At 40.8% G+C, this 19,680-nt stretch overlaps 1 protein-coding gene across 1 annotated transcript in view; it reads right to left on the bottom strand.

Annotated features, from left to right (window-relative positions):
* The window catches only part of LOC114688574 (zinc finger protein 431-like), a 34,676-nt gene that overhangs the window by 7,772 nt on the left and 7,224 nt on the right, over positions 1-19,680 (bottom strand). The window contains exon 2 of the mRNA XM_037206548.1: positions 5,101-5,262. Within this exon, the coding sequence (XP_037062443.1) occupies positions 5,101-5,178 (78 nt within the window). The 5' untranslated portion in view covers positions 5,179-5,262. The remainder of the gene's footprint in view (positions 1-5,100; positions 5,263-19,680) is intronic.

Here is a 19,680-nt window from a genome sequence, read left to right as displayed (position 1 = left end):
TGAACAAGTTTTCACTCCCACCAGAAATGAAGGAGTGTTCTCCTTGTTCCACATCCTGGCCAGCATGAGCTGTCACTTGTGTCATTCATCTTAGCCATTCTGACAGGTGTAAGATGAAATACCAAAGAAATTTTGATTTACATTTCATTGATTGCCAAGGAGTTTAACATTTCCTTAAGTGTTTTTCAGCCATTTTAGATTCCTCTATTAAGAATTATGTTTAGGACATACAGGCCCGGCAGCAGCCGGCAGACACATACAGGCCCGGCGGCGGCCCGCAGAGGTAGACAGGACCGGCGGTGGTGATAGGCAGAGGCACATAAGCCCTGCGGTGGCTGCTGGCAGAGACATACAGGCCCGGCCACGGCCCGCAGAAGTAGACAGTCACAGCAGCAGTGACAAACAGAGGCAGGTAGGCCTGCGGCAGCGTTCAGCAGAGGTAGACTGGCCCGGCAGAGGCAGGCAGGCCCGATGTGGAGGCAGGCCGGCCCAGCAGGTGGCAGCTGAAACACAGTCACAATAAAGACCAGAAACAGAGCTATTACCCACTGAAGAGCTAGTAAAAACAAGCTCTTAATCAAGAGCTTGGAACAGGGACCCCTCTAACCCCAACACCTGGGGAAGAAGCTACCTCTGTGGGACAGAACCAGAATGAATCTGAACACTGCGTCTGAGGCCAACCTAGGGCCCAGCTGCTGATCCTGCAAAACCCAACAACTTGGAGGTGTTGGTGAGACTACCCAGCTCAGCTGAAATCCATCCAGGAGAGGATTCAGATCCCTACAGTTTGATGTCTGAAAAAACAAGATCAGCTGAGGAGTGGACAAATGAACAAAACGTGACCTGGGAACACAGAAGAAGGTACTGCCCAGCCACCAAACCAGATCACCAGAATCATAAGTATATACTTCACTGGCTGAAATCAGCTGTCCCTGAAGAAACAGCCCAATAGCACCAATTTAACCAAGAACCCCTACTAAACCAAGACTAAAAATTAGAACAAGAGAGGCACTCTCAGGCACAGACACCACCTTCACTGAGCAGAGGAAGAGATGAGTAGATGCCAGTGCAAAAATACAGGCAACAATATAAAAATCTATATGGCAACATCAGAACCGAGTGATTCTACACCTGCAAGACCTGAACATACCAAGACAGAAGAAGCAGAAGAAATCAATCCTAAAAATGACTTTAAGAAGATGATAGAGGACCTTAAAGAAGAAATAAAAAATTCCCTTAAAGAGGAAATGAAAAACTCCATTAAAGAGGAAATGAAAACTTCCCTTAAAGAGGAAATGAAAAACTCCATTTAAAAGGAAATAAAAAACTCCCTTAAAGAAATGGAAGAACAAACGAACAAAAAATGGGAAGAAATCAAAGAAAGCCAAGATAAAACAATTAAACAGATGAGAGAAACATTCCAATATCTGAAAAATGAATTTGATACAATAAAGAAAACACATGCTGAGGGAATGCTGGAAATAGAAATCCTGACTAAATAAACAGGAACTACAGAAACAAGCATTACCAACTGATTGCAAGAGAGGGAACAGAGAATCTCTGACACTGAAGACACAATAGAAAAAATAGATTCGTCAGTCAAAGAAAACACTAAAGACAAAAAAAGTCATAACACAAAATGTCCAAGAAATTTTGGACACTATGAAAAGACCAATCCTAAGAATAATAGGGATAGAAGAAGGAGAAGAATACCAACTCAAAGGCACAGAAAATATATTCAACAAAATCATAGAAGAAAACTTTCCTAACCTAAAGAAAGAAATACCTATGAAGATAGAAGAAGAATACAGAACACCAAATAGGATGGATCCAAAAAAAGTCCCCACGCCACATAATAATCAAAATACTAAATACACAGAACAAAGAAAAAAATATTAAGAGCTGCAAAGGAAAAAGACCAAGTAACATATAAAGGCAAATCCTTCAGAAAAACACCAGACTTCTCAATCAAGACTATGAAAGCTAGAAGGTCATGGACAAATCTTAGGCAAACACTAAGAGACCACGGATGCCAACCCAGACTATTATACCCAGCAAAACTCTCAATCACCATAGGCAGAGTAAACAAAATATTCCAGGATAAAAGATTACAAATAGATCCATATCTGTCACCATGCACAAAACTCAAGTCCAAGTGGATCAAAGACCTGAACATAAATCCAGTTACACTAAACTTAATAGAAAAGAAAGTAGGAAGCACTCTTGAACGCATTTGCAAGGGAGACCATTTCCTAAATAAAACACCAACAACACAGACCCTGAACACAACAATTAATAAATGGGACCTCTCGAAATTGAGAAGCTTTTGCAGGGTGAAGACACAGTCAATAAGACAAAAAGACAGCCAACAGAATGGGAAAAGATCTTCACCAACTCCACATCTGACAGAGGATTGATCTCCACAGTATATAATGTCTAGACATAAAAATACTGAACAGTCCAATTAAAAAATGGGCTAAGGAACTAAACAGAATTCACAAAGCAAGAATCACAAATGGCTGAAAGACATTTAAAGAAATGCTCAACATCCTTAATCATCAGAGAAATGCAAATCGAAACGACTCTGAGATACCACCTTACACCTGTCAGAATGGCTACGATCAAAAACACCAATGACAGTCAATGTTGGAGAGGATGTGGAGCAAAGGGTATACTCCTCCACTGTTGGTGGGAATGTAAACTTGTACAACGACTGTGGAAATCAGTATGGCGGTTTCTCAGAAAATTAGGAATCGAACTACCTCAAGACCCAGCCATCCCACTCTTGGGCATATACCTAAGGAATGCTGATTCATACCATAAAGATACATGCTCAGCTATGTTCATAGCAGCACTATTTGTAATAGCCAGAACCTGGAAACAACCTAGATGCCCGTCAATGGAAGAATGAATGAAAAAAAATGTGGTACATATACACAATGGAATTCTACTCAGCAGAGAAAAACAATGAAAGCATGAAATTTGCAGGCAAATGGATGGAACTAGAAAAAAAAATCATCCTGAGTGAGGTAACCCAAACCCAGAAAGACAGTCATGGTATGTACTCACTCATAAGTGGATTCTAGATATAAAATAAAGGACAATCAGACCACAACCCATAGAACCATGTAGGATATATATATATATATAGCATGGAGGTCCCTAGAATGACTGTGACTTATAATAAATTTTGGTTTTACTCATTTACTGAAAAAAAAAAAAATAGCCAAACAAATGGAAACACATGAACTACGAACCAAAGGCTGAGGAGCCCCCAGCTGGATCAGGCCCTCTGAATAGGTGAGAACGTTTATTGGCTTGATCTGTTTGGGAGGCATCTAGGCAGTGGGACCGGATCCTGTGCTCATTGCATGAGTTGGCTGTTTGAAACCTGGGGCTTATGCAGGGATACTTGGCTCAGTCTGGGAGTTGGGGACTGGAATTGCATGGACTGAGTCTACCAGGTTGATCTCAGTCCTCGGGGGAGGCTTTGCCCTGGAGGAGGTGGGAATGGGTGGTGGGCTGGGGTGAAGGGGAGGGGTGGGAGGGGGGAGAACAGGGGAACACAGGGCTGATAAGTAGAACTGAATGGTATTGTAAAATAACATAAAAGAAAAACAAAGAATTATGTTTAGATATGTACCATATTTTTAATTGAACCATTTTATTTGTTGATGTCTAGTTTCTTAAGTTGTTTATTATTCTGACTGAGGCAACCCAGAACCACATAGACAAACATGATATGTTATTCACTTATAATTAGACATTAGCTGTCAAGTAAACAATACCAACAATATAATCCACAGACCCAGAGAGGATAAGTAACCAGGATGGTTGTGGAGGCATGAGAATGCATGGATCTCCCTGGGAAGAGGAGATAGAATAGATTTTTATGGGTGGACTTGGGGCAGAAACAGAAAATATCAAGTAAGAGGAGGACAGAGGGATAGAATATAGGAAAAAGTGAGTTCAATATAGGAACTATTAGGGGGTGATGTGGAAACCTAGTATGGTAGAAACTTTGTGGAAGCTATCAGGGTGACTCTAATGAGGACTCCAAATATTTGAGAATATGGAGCCTGAACTAGCCATATAAGGCTCCCAGTGGTAGGAATGGGACACCAGCCTAGCCACAAAAATGTTCAACCCACACTCACCTTGTCTGCAAGATATTCTGGGGTAATGGTGTTTTGGAATTTGTGTAGTAATCAACCAATTACTGAACTAACTTGAAGCCCAAGATCAAAGAGGGAGCCCATGCCCAACCCTACTTGGATGAACAGGAACCAGAAGTTGGATGGCTCAGAGAACGAGGGTAGAACCAAATACAACTGACCAAAAAGAAAAAAAAAGTCAATGAATTGATATCTAACAATATTCTATTATCATAGATTAGTACCCAGTCCAATTGTCGTCAGAGAGGCCTCCTCCTGCAGCTAATGGGAGCAGATACAGAGATCCTCATCCAAATATTAGCTGGAGCTCTGGGAACCCTGCATAAGGGTGGACTGTAGGACCCAGAGGGTCAAGGACAGCAGGAGAACATGTCCACAGAATCAACTAGGCAGGGACCAAAGGGGCTCAAAGAGACAGATGCAGCAACCATGGGTCCTGCATGGGTCTGTGCCATGTCCTCTGCATACATGCTGTGTTTTTTTACCTTGATGTGTTTGTGGGAATGAGGGTATCTCTGACTATTTTCCCTACTCTTAGATCCTTTCCTTCCTCCTGGGTTGCCTAATTCAGCCTTGGTATGAGAATTTGTGCCTAATCATACTATAACTTGCTGTATCATGTTTTGTTGATATGTCTGGGAGATCTGCCCTTTAGTGAAGAGAAATGAAGGAAGAGGGCATTTAGGGGAGAGAGGTACAGAGAAGGAGTGGAAGGGGGGACTGTATTTTGGGGTGTATTGTGTGAGAGAAAATACATTTTAATAAAGAAAGGAAGTAGAGGAATATGGACATAGTGAGGCAAGATTGGATCAAGGCAAGACTAAAACTCAGCAGGGCAAACACCAAATACTGTTGCTGTGTCTCAGATGCATGGGGCTTCATTCTCAAAGGACTTAGATAGCTTTAACACTGCAACTTTTCATACATGTCTCTCCTTTGCTACTTCCACTCCATGTATGCAGCTTTCCATGGCAGATGTCCCATAGCTTGAGTATTTCAACATCTGATGGTCTCAAAATGCAACCCAGCTTCATCTTCACAACTTTATGCAATGAACACTCATAGCCTCCACATAGAGTTTCTGACTCTGCCAAAAAAAAAAAAAAAAGTGTACAACAGTGCTAAACTGATGCCATGGAAGAAATCATGACCATTTAATTGTGCATCTTCCGTGTTTCCAGAACCAGTACAACATGGGTGATTCCTCCCATATTTGATTGTAAGTTGGGTTGGACCCTGCCATTCTTCAAACTGATTTGCTGCAGACTCTGTATGAAGTTGCAACCTGGCACTGGAAATCACTTTGCTCAATCCATTTATATATTAAAAGATAAGCTGATGGGGTCTTACACATAGTGCTGATAGGCATCTACTGTAAAGCAAGGGAGTTCTCTTTAATAGTAACAGTCTTCTTGAAAGTTCCTGCTGGCTTCACCAGTGGACTGTCATCAGAAACTACATAGTGCTATTTTTCAAATTTTTATTAAGAAATTTTCTATTCATTTTACATACCAACCACAGATATCCCCTCCTCCCTCCTGCCATCCCTCAGCCTTCCCCCCACTAAGCCCTCATTCCTTCCTTCTCCAAGACTAGGTTTCCAATCAGCAGAGACTGGTACATTCAGTTGAAGCAGGTCCAAAGCCCTCCCTTCTGCAAAAGGCTGCCCAAGGTGTCACACCTTAGGCACTGGGCTCCAAAAAGCCCACTCATGCGCCAGGGATGGATACCAATCACCCTGCCTGGGAGCCCACCAAACAGTTCAAGCTAAATAACTGTCTTCCATATCCAGAGGGCCCAGTCTAGTCACATGGAGGCTCCTCAGATATTGGTTCACAGTTCATGTGTGTCCACTAGTTTGGCGGGCATCTCTACATGTTTTTCCATCATGATCTCAGTGTCCCTTGCTTATAGAATCCCTCCTCTCTCTCATCAATTGGACTCCCGGAGCTCAGCCTGGGACCTGGCCATGGATCTGTGCATCTGATTCCATCAGTAACTGGATAAAGTCTCTATGATGACTCAGCTCAAACCTCCCATTTCCTTATGCTCTCATACCACATTCCTTGCCCTCCATTACCCCCCACACACACACACACCCTCAGTTTGCTCATGTAGAATTCATCTATTTCTCCATCTCTGGGCTACCTATATGTTCCTCTTAGGGTTCTCTTTGTTAGCTAGCTTCTCTGGAGATATGGGTTGTAGTCTGGTTATCCTTTGCTTTATACAGCTAGTATCCACCTATGAGTGAGTACACACTATCTTTATTCTTCTGGATCTGGGCTACCTTACTCAGGATGATATTTTTCTAGTTCCATTCACTTGCCTGCACACTTTATGATATCTTTTTTATAACTGCTGAGTAGTACTCCATTGTGTATATATGCCACATTTTCTTTATCCATTGTTTGGTTGAGTGGCATCTAAGTTGTTTCCAGGTTCTGGTTATTATGAATAATGTTGCTATGAACATAGCTGAGCATGTTTCCTTGTGGTATGATTGAATAATCCTTGGGTATATGCCTAAGAGTGTGTAGCTGTGTCTTGAGGTAGACTGATTCCCAATTTTCTGAGAAAAGACCATACTGATTTCCAAAGTGGCTGAACAAGTTTGCATTGCCATCAACAGTGGAGGAGTGTTTCCCTTGTTCCACATCCTCTCCAACATAAGCTGTCTTCAATATTTTTGATCATGACCATTCTGTCAGGTGTAATAAGGTATCTCAGAGTCATTTTGATTTTCATTTCCCTGATGACTAAGGATGTTGAGCAATTCCTTAAAAGTCTTTCAACCATTTGTGATTCTTCTATTGAGAATTCCCTGTTTAGCTCTGTAGCTCATTTTTAATTGTATTGTTTGATATGTTGAGGTGTAGTTTTTTTGATTTCTTTATATATTTTGGAGATCAGCCCTCTACAATTAATAAACGGGACTTCCTGAAAGCTTTTGTAGGGCAAAGGACACAGTCAATAAGACAAAACAACAGCCTACAGAGTGGGAAAAGATCTTCATATCTGACATATGAAGATGTCATATCTGACAGAAGAAATGCATTTAAAGAAAATGAAATTAAAAAATAATAACAATTGTCTTTTAGCATGATAAAAGTACTTTATTTTTAAGATTAAAAAACTTAGCTATATTAGCTATATTTACTTTTAAAAACAGTAGAATCTTTCCTTAGTTGAGGAAATGCAATTAATAAGAGACTGAATGATCTTGCCCATGTGCATATGTCGGTTACTGAGATCTGTAACTTGACACACCAAGTTATAGGCAATGGTCTATTTCTCAATCTTCTAAGCTGACATAATTCTGTCAAGCAGGACTGAACATATCTGCAATGGAGAGTTGTCTAATTGGAAATTCAATATTCATTGGCTCAAACTAACTTTCTCAAATTGTACACAAACCAATTTGGTCTGTGTTCATGATATGAATTAAAATATGCTGGAAAAATACAAAATCACTCACCCTGAAACAATAAGGTCCTCTTTCATAATGGTGACTCGAGCAGCTGATTGCCAACCCTGCTTCCCCCTGAAGTACACACAATATACTATTCCTCCTATTCTTGTCTGAAGGCATAAGCCATACTCCACATGCAAATCTTTTTCCTGTGTCTGCAATGGATAGTCAACTACATGACACAAATGAGTAATTTTAAAACTGAGGTGGTAGAGTCATTTAATTTAAGAATTTATAATGTTTGATCATGGAAACCAAGGTCATCACTGTGGGGACCAACGTACTGGAATCAAGGTCACATGAGTCTACATAGGAGAGTTTGTTTCAGAAACATTTTTCTAAATAGCTGGAGGTACAGCTGTTCAAGAATTGATATGCCTCCAAAGGAGAAATCACTCGATACACTTGAGATTAAAAAAGAAAAAAATTATTAATGATAGTATGATTCCATTTCTGACTAATGGTCAATGAGGAGCCAGCCTGGAACAGATTTTGCATTCCACATATTTTGTCATCCTTAAGTTTCTTTTAGGTTCAGGCTCCAGTTACACTTAAGTCTAGCCACTTAGGCAGATGGGAAACTCACACAGCAAAGATAATTCCAGATTTATTCCTTAAGTACACCACTAACATGAAACAGCAGGTCATTCTTCAGTGACAGGGTCCTGAGGTAGAGGTGCAGAAGATGAGAAGGCACCTCCTCATCCAGGGGAAGAGAAGGGTAGGAAAAGTAGAAGTCAGAAAAAATAAAGGCTGGTATATGGAGGTCTTGTACAACTTATGCCTCATGCCAAGTAAACTTCAAAGGAGAATAGCATCTTCCAGTGGGAAACGGAAGAAAATGAGAGACTTCTATGAAGTCAATAGAAACTACCATACAATGGGGCAAACTCAGGAGGAGGCATTTCACACACTGCTGCATAAGGAGAACACAGAGAACCTCAAAAACATTACTGGCTAAGCACACAGTGGCCTTGGGATTGATAACCATAGTGCCATGTGGTAATAAGAGTTGTATTCTCAGGATCTGAAGCAACCCCTTCACAAAGAACCTGGCTCCAGATCATTACCAGCTCTCCCTAGCATATTCCTGGTTTTAAAGAAGGAGCTCTATTTTATTCTCAATATATGAGGTCCTTAGAGAAAGCTCCCAAATCCTAGACTCCAGGCCTTTTCTGGCTCTCTGAAGCACCTTCCTTCTCTCTGTGTGAGGGCCTAGAGGAAAAGTCTTGTTGATCAGGCCATCATTCAACACAGTAGTGTTTTCCTTTTCAAATAGGTGTCACCTTTTCCATCTGTCAGAACCATGCTTTTTTTCTCAAGAAAAAAAATTAAGACCTTAATTGCACACCAGGCCTTAAGGTTGGTTGTGACCCTGTAGTGCCCCCAGAGCAGCTTGTTAGAGGCCTGTTCTTTGATATAAGGATGGACCTAGTGACTGCTTGAAGATCAGGGGTGACTCCTTTGTCATAGTTTGGAGCCAAATATCTGGACAATGCTGGTGAACAAATGTGTATCCTAGTATCTTACAGGCCTGGTTAGCATATACTTATCTTTGTGGTATTTTAGAGGCAGCTTCCCTTAGCTAAATTCTACTCTCTATGACTTACTACCTCCTAAGCATAGGTAAATCCTTTATATCACCAATTCTACTCCTCTATATCACAGCTTAATAGTGGAGTGCTACTCAACACAAGAGATGTCATTTATAATCCCTATGAAATTATTTGCAAATTCATTAGAGAAACTAGGCCTCTACAAATTTAAGAGCTGCCTTCCATGACTGCATGAAAAGCATGTTGACCTTGACTACAAAGATGTTTCTACACATAGCTCCCTGTTCCCAATGCTCTGAGCAGAGGCAGCCCACAGAGCAATGTTATTCAGAGTCCTACACCTGGGTGCAGGGAGTTGCAAGGACCACATGGTGCATCACAGGATGGGGATTCTGGCTACAGGTTCCCACCCAACCCCAGAGAAGACTGCCACACTGGCTTCTGAGGCTCACCATTTGCTCCTCCTGACCTAGGGACAGCAGCCTCTTGCTCACCCTGCCGTGGCTTCCCAGATCACCCATGCTCTCTCCTCTGCTCCTTCCAACAGCACAGGCAGCACACAAAACCACTTGTATACACTCTGTTACAAAGACAAGCCTGCAGCCTGGCTCTGGAAAGCCCACCCCCACCACTCTCCTCTGACTGGCAGGACAGACTGGAGGGCCTGATTGGCTAGTGAGGCCTGAGTGACAAGAGCACCTTCCTTAGGATAACAGTGTGCTTAAAGGCTCTGTACAGTGGTTCCTGGCCCTGCCTTCCACCCAAGACACAGACCTTTTCTAGATCTGCAGAGATTTCCATTACAACAGCACTTGCCCCTGGCTCAAATAGCTGACCTTGCTATATTCCTGCACTCCACAGGCACTTCCCCTTCTTCTTCCTGGACACCACGTGACTAGCTTGCACAGCCCATTATACAGTGTGGAGGGGAGTGATTCCCCTCTCCACCAGGTTGAAGGATGCCCAGATATTAACAATTAAAGAGAGATTTTAGGTCACAAAATGAAATGTCTGTTTTATGGCTTCCCACTGAGGTCTGATGAACTCAGGTACTTTTTACCTGGTTGTCACAGGGACTTTAGACAACCAGGAGATAAAAGCCAGAATCAGATCACAGACAAGATAGATCTTTCTTCCATCAGAAGGCTGGATGGTGGTTCCATTGCTTTAGGAATTTTATTCCTGAAATTCATTTCAATCTCTTGACAATTTAACAACAATATGAAGTATAGTCTTCACAGTAAATTGAATACTTAGAGAGAAATGGAACAAGTTCCTTTATGAGCACTACTGTTAGGTACAACATCATCCTCTGGGCAAGTAAAAACAAACAAACAAACAAAAAACCAGTATTAGTGAGGTTCTCTGCTTGAACAGAACTGATAGAATCAATTTCCCTATGTAGGCAGAAAGTGAATTTATTAGAATGTCTCACAGTCTGTGGTCCAGCTAGTCCATCATTGGCTGTCTACCAATGGAAAGGTCAAGAATTCAGTACTTCTTCAATCCTTGAGGCTGGATGTCTGGAAAGGTCTTCAGTATACACCAGAATTCCTAAGAATTGGGCTCTAAAGAGAATAAATGAATGACCCTCCTAAGCAAAGAGAATGAGCTTCCTTCTTCAATATTCTTTATATATATATATATATATATACGCTGCCACCAGAAGGTCTGGCCAAGATTGAAGGTGGATATAATTACCTTGAAGATCCAGATTAATGAAGGGTCTTCTCATTTTAAACATTTTTTTTCAAATTAAGAATAATCTCTCACAAGTATACCCAAGTTCGGTCAGCCACAAAAATATGAAGTGGGGATTCAGCCATCATTGACAAGTCCAACCCATTAGAACTGGGGGCTCTGGTAGAGGAGTTAAAAGCCTAAAAGCAAGGTGTTTTGGAGTTATTGTTTTTTCAATGTATAGGCTGTTTCCTGCCGTGAATTTCTTGTGTGAAATTGTAGCTTTCTCATCTGTTACTACCATGGAATTCATTTCACAAGAGCTTCTAGCAGTGTAATCAATCATTATTGGGCAAAATTTCCCCTATGCAGTTGGGGTATATTAATAACTTCCCACAGTTATGTGTGAAAACAGTTACACAGGCAAAATTTTCAGACATTCTCAGATATTCAAGGACAAAGTATGAGCATATTGTTGATTTGCAACCCTTAGATTGATAGAAATGTACTCTGGCTTTACCTCACCTGCAGATAAGAAAAACTGTCTTCAATTAACCTCACTAACCCTAAACTCTTAACTCCTTATACTTACTTTCACCTCAGTTTATTAACACAAGATTTTAGCTTAGATATTTATTGCTTGTAAACACTGAGATATAGTGGAAAAGGTAATCAGCCATTTGCTAGTACCTGGAGATGAGTAAACTTTTCCAAGAACCCTCTGAGGACCTGTTTCTCCATGGCCAGAGGGGCTGGAAGGTGCCAGGTTCTGTTTCTTGCACGAATTAAGCTTAATTCTATCTTGATTCTGCATCTTTAAACAATAGGTGTAATCTTTGGACCTAAGAAGTTCCTTTTAAGCAACTGATTATAGCAAAAGTGCTACAGCAGACCAAAAGCTGCACATTCCTCTACTGCTTAGGCAGGTTGACTAGTAACCAAGGATGCTTACCCTGCCTGTGGAAAAATGACTCATGAGAGCCCTTTGGAAGCAGAGCAGGTGGAAAAGACAGTTTTACCTTATTCATGATTTTCACTGATTAATAGATTTTTTTAACTTATATGTAGCCACATTTAGGAATGTAGTTTGAGCACAGAAATTCCTCCCTCAGATTTCTTTTGTGGATTTAATTTTTAGTCGAACTCACCAGAAAACTTTCACTAGCCACTCCCACCTTGTGTCATAAGTGAAACCTGATAGTTACTGCTCTGTGTATGAATATGAAGCCTCTCCTTGCATTGCCAAAGAATTATTGTTTTTAAATGTATATAGGCCAGGACCCTCGCTGTAGAGATGAAGTTTACTTGGAACAATAAAAAGATGGACTGAAAGAGCACGGTGTGAGTAGATTCATTCCTCTCCCCTCACTTCTAGTTTTCCTCCACTGGTTGTAGAGTCTCCTTTTGACTCTGAAAGTCTTTAAGGCATGCCCCTAAAAGCTTTTCTTATCCTTACCCAATTCTTTGTGCATTAGTTAATTCCAGAGCTAGTCAGTTTTAGGTACCAAAAACAGTCATCACAAGAGGCAAGACAGAAGACCTGAGAAAGATTTCTTACGTGAAGGAGGCAAGGAGATTGTGGGAGTCATTTCCAAAGCAATGATTTGCCTAAGCAGCAGAAGCATGGGTATTTTCCTTGGGTCTGTAAACATTCATATAGAGTTCTGCTGTTCTCACACTCACAATGGAGAGAGAATATAAATACAGAAAACACAAAGGAGAAGTCACCTATCAGCACTGTGGTCACTGCTCTTAGTTGGATGGCTCTGCTGAGCTACTGTAACCTAAGAACAAGGCTTCTTTTGCCTCTGAGCAGGCAGGTTCAGAAGAAGGCTACAGCGGCTTCCACACAGGGTCATTTTAACAAGGAGTTCATTTTAACAAGCCCTGGCTGCTGTCTGTCTCAGGACTGTGACATTGCTGTAGAGAATTCCATTCTTTCCTTTTTCTAACTTTTTAAAAAATGTTAGTTATATGGGTATTTTGCCTGTATGTGTCTTTGCAAAGTACCTACAGAGGCCAGAAGAGGGCAGGATATGCCTGGGCCTGGAGTTACAGCAAATTGTTAGCTACCATGTAGGTTCTGGGAATGGAATTTGGATCCTCTGAAACAATATCCAGTGAATTTATCTACTGAGTAATCTCTCTAGCCCCTTCTATTACTTAAATTTTATTCCTATACATTTTAATTAAAAGATACAGCATCACTTTCCCCTTGTTCTCTCTTCACTCCATCCCTTTTCCAATGTTTCCCTTCCAACTTCTTCCTTGTCAAGTATGTATGAGTAAGTATGCTGAAATACATGAAGGTAACCTGCTGAGTCTGTTTTTGTTGGTTTTATATGGTTGCAGGGCTGATGACAGTGTAATAGAGAGCAGTAAGGAAATGTACATCAGTGACACAGAAGAGGAATCAAACCTGTATGGTGAAAGTGTGTTTCAGTAAGAGGCCTTGCAGATGTCCATGAATTCATATCCAGGTTCTTTTCATTTTGAGCACCAAACAGGATGGTGAAGTAGTCTCATTTCTATTAAACTGATAAAATAACCTGACTCAAAGTAACTTTGGGGGAAAACATTCACTTGATTCATAATTTTATGGTACATCCCTATCAAACAGGACATTTCCTGCCATGGTCAACAAAGTATCATGATATTAATAATGTAAAACACTCTTACCTTCTTAAATCCCAAAGTATTGAAAAATTTCAACATTTATTAAGTCTACAGACACATAAATGTATATTCTGTGAAAAAAAAATGAATTAAGAGCCCACTGTTTTCAAAAAGGGGAGAAGAGGAGAAGAGCAAATAATCAATCACATTTAAGGAAACCAAAACCTAAGAGCTTCCTGTATCATACTGTACACGTACTTAGACTCTAATGATATTCTGGGCTCTCAGAGACTGCAGAAGCTCCATGTTTCAGGCTCTGCCATCCCTAGCACACACAGCTTGCCTACCAGCCCAGTTCTACTCCACAACTGCGGCTCTCCTTGGTCATCCTACAGACCAAGAACCTACCACCCCTTCAGGTGTCCACTGTACTCACTGACCTCTCAGGGCCTCTCCGCAGGTGTTTCAAATCTGTTACAGTGTCATAAGCTCTTCATGAGCCCTTCAGTCTTGGATTGGCAGGCAAGATACCGAGGCAGAAGAATCCCAGCAAATTACCAAACTGTCTGGGCTCTGCCCAGATATCAAGCAAAGGTAGTTCCTATTCCTTCGGTCTACTGTATGTGGATTCTACTTTTACCTGACAGCTTACTGAATTTGAGGGGACACAAAGGGTTAAAGAATAAACACAGCAGACAGGAGGAGACATGAAGGAGATGGGAAAGGACAGGCGGAGACAGGAAAGGACCTGAGTGTTCCCAGGGTACTGAAGGTGCTTCAGTTCTCTGAGTCCCAGTATCACCTCCCTGGAGTCTCTCCTGTATGGGACATCTAGTCCTGACCTGGAGATGGTGCACTGATGGAGCCAGGGAAGTGCTCCTATTCCCAGCCTTGCAGTTACTGTTTGTACCTCAAAACAACTTGGCTTCCACTCAGTCAAGTGACAAGGACACAGAAATGTGAGCACGGAAAGATCAGAAAGATATTAACCCTATCCAATCAGCAGCCTACAAAGTCTTCCCCATATCCTCTACACTCACATCCTGAGACCCTGCCACCCTGAAATGTTGTGAGCCTGAATTTTAAGGCAATTGGAACTTACATCTCCCACAACTTCAACCTTGAGGTTCACATGCCTCATGGAAAAAGACACCATAAGCATTGGAGGTGAGATTATCCAGAGGCCCACAGTCTTGCTCTGGTCTGCAGAAGATAGCAAGGGACAGTTTCCTGAGCCCACCATAGACTTGTCTGTTCCTGGGGCCTGCCTCCATACCCCATTGTACACTTAGCCCTTGGATGTTGTTGAAACCCTCAAACTCCAGCCTCTGCCTCCTAAGTTTTGTGATCACAGGGTTGGGACACCATATCTGGCCTTGGTGACTTCTAACTCAACTTTACTGAGTGTCATGGTGTGAACATATGGACACTCAAAATGTAAAATTTTAAAAGTCAATAAAAAGAAATAACCATGGTGGTTGATTACACTGTATCCATAGTCAGGAAGCAGATGGTGATGAATGTTGGTCATTATTACATAATTCAGTATCAAATCCATGGAATGGAATGGTGCTATCAATTCTAGAAGGCAGAAGAGTCTTCTCATCTCAATGAACTTAATATATAAGATAATCTCTTAAAGCACACCTCAGAGAATAACATGATCTAGATAAGCCCTCAGAGGAGTGACTGGAAGAGTGTCCCTTGACTGAAAATCAATATTAGCCATCACACAAAATTAATAAAATTTGCTGTGTAGACTATCTGTGTAGACAGTGACACTATTCCTTTTTTAAATGATATCTCAAATACCAATGAGCCATGTTTAAAGACAAAGTACATAAAACATAGGAATATAGACTTATTCCTTTCCCAGATGTAAGCAGCAATTTGCTAAGAATCCCCAGGACAGGATTATGAACTCCATGTAGAGCAAGGCACAGTGCAGAACCCTTCTGACCCATGTTTTTACTTCATTAAAACAGAATCCTACCCGAGCCACCTCAGCAACTGACAGATGATCTTTTTTACCAAAGAGAAGGAAAGAGGGAGACAGAGAGACAGAAAGACAGAGAGAAGGAAAGGGGGGGGCTCCCTAAGGACCCATTAATATGGAACTTACAAACTCAACGAACTGTAAACATGGCTTTCAGTCAATTCTTAAGTGTGGCTCTCCCTCACAAGACTACACTATCCAAAAGTCCTTTCTTTCTAATAATATCTGTGCTAAATTCATGATAAACATCTATTTTTAGCCAGGTGTGGACATATGAGGGAGAGGCAGGTGGATGTCTGGGAGTTCCAGGTCTAGCCTATCTACTACATAGCGAGTTCCAGGTCAGACAGGGTTAGAACATGAGGCTGTGTCTCTCCAAATGGTTTTGTTATTGAAGAGGAGAGACAGAAGCAGAGAGACTGACAGAGAGGAGAGAGAGAGAGAGAGACTCCCTAAGGACCCATTGAAATGGAATTTACAAAATCAACAGAACTGTATACATGGCTTTGTGTCAATTCTTAAGTGTGGCCCTCCCTCACAAGACTACACTATCCAAAAGATCACTCCAAAAACTCTTCTTAGTAAACATCAGGACTAAGAAAGTGGGTTAACAGATACAGTACTCATATTGCAACTACCCCTTTACTTCTGCATTATAAAGCCAGTTGCAACAGTGCATGCCTATAGTCCAGTGCTTTTAAGGCAAGATAAAAGGCAGGCAGCTACCTATGACTCTATGTGTATAGAAAGTAAATAAGGTAGATGTGCCCAGCGGCGGCAGCCGACAGGGCTATTCAGGCCCGGCGGCAGCCGGCAGAGACATTCAGGCCCAGCGGCGGCCCACAGAGGTAGACAGGCCCGGCGGCAGAGACAAGCAGACGCAGGTAGGCCTGCGGCGGCGGCCCGCAGAGGTAGACGGGCCCAGGGACGGAGACAAGCAGACGCAGCTTGGAACAGGAATGCCCCTAACCCCAACATCTGGGGAAGAAGTTATCTCCATGGGTCAGAACCAGAACGAATCTGAACACTCCTTCTGAGGACAACCCAGGGCCCAGCTGCTGATCCTGTGAAACCCAACAACTTGGAGGTGTTGGTGAGACTACCCTGCTCAGCTGAAACCCATCTGGGAGAGGATTCAGATGCCTACAGTTTAAAGTCTGAAGAAACAAGATCAGCTGAGGAGTTGAAAAATGAACAAAACGTGACCTGGGAACATAGAAGAAGGCGCTACCCAGACACCAAACCAGATCACCAGAATCATAAGTATATAATTCACCGATCAAAATCAGCTGCCCCTGAAGAAATAGCCCAATAGCACCAATTTAACCAAGAACCACTACTAAACCAAGACTAAAAATTAGAACAAGAGAGGCACTGTCAGACACAGACACCACCTGCACCGCACAGAGGAAGAGATGAGTAGACGCCAGTACAAAAATACAGGCAACAACATAAAGACCTATATGGCAACATCAGAACCTAGTGATTCTAAACCTGCAAGACCTAAACATACCATGACAGAAGAAATCAACCCTAAAAATGACTTTAAGAAGATGATAGAGGCCCTTAAAGAAGAAATAAAACATTCCCTCAATGAGGAAATAAAAACTTTCCTTAAAGAGGAAATGAAAAACTCCCTTAAAGAGGAAATAAAAACTTCCCTTAAAGAGGAAATGAAAAACTCCATTAAAGAGGAAATAAAAAACTCCCTTAAAGAAATGGAAGAAAAAACGAACAAAAAATGGGAAGAAATCAAATCAAGCCAAGAAAAAGCAATTAAACAGATGAAAGAAACATTCCAAGATCTGAAAAATGAATTTGAGACAATAAAGAAAACACATGCTGAGGGAATGCTGGAAATAGAAATCCTGACTAAACGAACAGGAACTACAGAAACAAGCATAACCAACCGATTGCAAGCGATGGAACAGAGAATCTCTGACGCTGAAGACACGATAGAGAAAATAGATTCGTCAGTCAAAGAAAACAATAAAGACAAAAAAGTCCTAACACAAAATGTCCAGGAAATTTGGGACACCATGAAAAGACCAAACCTAAGAATAATAGGGATAGAAGAAGGAGAAGAATACCAACTCAAAGGCACAGAAAATATATTCAACAAAATCATAGAAGAAAACTTTCCTAACCTAAAGAAAGAAATACTTATGAAGATACAAGAAGCTTACAGAACACCGAATAGGCTGGATCCAAAAAAAATGTCCCCTCGCCACATAATAATCAAAACACTAAACACACAGAATAAAGAAAAAATATTAAGAGCTGCAAAGGAAAAGGACCAAGTAACATATAAAGGCAAACTCATCAGAATAACACCAGACTACTCAATAGAGACTATGAAAGCTAGAAGATCATGGACAAACCTCATGCAGACACTAAGAGACCACGGATACCAACCCAGACTATTATACCCAGCAAAACTCTCAATCACCATAGGCAGAGTAAACAAAATATTCCAGAATAAAACCAGATTTAATCAATACCTGTCCACAAACCCAGCCCTACAGAAAGCACTAGAAGGGAAAATTCAACCAAAGAAGTTAAACACATCCATGAAAAATCAAGCAATAGATAATCCTACACCAACATACACCACAGAAGGACAACACAACACAAACAAAAAAATAACAGGAATTAACAATCATTGGTCATTAATATCCATCAATATCAATGGTCTCAACTCACCTATAAAAAGACACAGGCTAACAGAATGGATAAGGAAACAGGACCCATTCATATGCTGCATACAAGAAACACACCTTAACTCCAAAGACAGACACTAACTCCGAGTAAAGGGCTGGGAAAAGGTTTTCCAAGCAAATGGACCTAAGAAACAAGCTGGTGTAGCTATCCTAATATCTAATAAAATAGACTTCAAACTAAAATCAATCAAAAGAGACCAGGATGGACATTACATATTCATCACGGGAAAAATCCACCAAGATGAAGTCTCGATTCTAAACATTTATGCTCCAAATACAAAAGCACCCACATTCATAAAAGAAACACTACTAAGGTTTAAAACGCACATCAAACCCCACACATTAGTAGTGGGAGATTTTAACACACCACTCTCACCAAAAGATAGATCTACCAGACTGAAACTTAACAAAGAAATAAAGGACCTAACAGATGTTTTGACTCAAATGGACCTAATAGATATCTACAGAATATTCCATCCTAACACAAAAGAATATACCTTCTTCTCAGCACTCCATGGAACCTTCTCAAAAATTGACCACATGCTTGGACACAAAACAAATCTCAACAGATACAAAAAAATTGGAATAACCTCCTGTATCTTATCAGACCACCATGCCTTAAAGTTAGAACTCAATAACAACAAAAATTATAGAAAACCCACAAACTCATGGAAACTGAATAATGCCCACCTGAAACATCAATGGGTCAAGGAAGAAATAAAAACAGAAATTAAAGAGTTCCTAGAATTCAATGAAAATGAAAGTATAACATACCCAAACTTATGGGACACTATGAAAGCAGTGCTAAGAGGAAAATTCATAGCTCTAAATGTACACATAAAGAAGATGGAGCAATCCCATAGCAATGAATTAACAGCACAACTGAAAGCTCTAGAACAAAAAGAAACAAACTCACCCAGGAGAAATAGACGCCAGGAAATAATCAAATTGAGGGCTGAAATCAACGAAATAGAAAACAAGAGAACAATACAAAAAATCAATGAAACAAAGAGTTGGTTCTTTGAAAAAATCAACAAGATAGACAAACCACTAGCCAAATTAACCAAAAGGCAAAGAGAGAGCACCCAAATTCACAAAATCAGAAATGAAAAGGGAGACATAACAACAGACAATGAGGAAATCCAGAGAATCATCAGATCATACTTCAAAAACCTGTACTCCACAAAAATGGAAAACCAGGAAGAAATGGACAATTTTCTGGATAAATACCACATACCAAAATTAAATCAAGACCAGATAAACCATTTAAATAGGCCAATAACCCCTAAAGAAATAGAAACAGTCATCAAAAGTCTCCCAACCAAAAAAAGCCCAGGACCAGATGGTTTCAGTGCAGAATTTTACCAGACTTTCAAAGAAGAACTAATACCAATACTCTTCAAAGTGTTCCACACAATAGAAACAGAAGGAACACTAACAAACTCTTTTTATGAGGCTACAATTA

This window comes from Peromyscus leucopus, chromosome 6, assembly GCF_004664715.2.
Source record: "Peromyscus leucopus breed LL Stock chromosome 6, UCI_PerLeu_2.1, whole genome shotgun sequence".
Lineage (NCBI taxonomy): Eukaryota > Metazoa > Chordata > Mammalia > Rodentia > Cricetidae > Peromyscus > Peromyscus leucopus.
The sequence above is the reverse complement of the archived record's forward strand: the minus strand, read 5'-3'. Positions and strand labels throughout refer to the sequence as shown.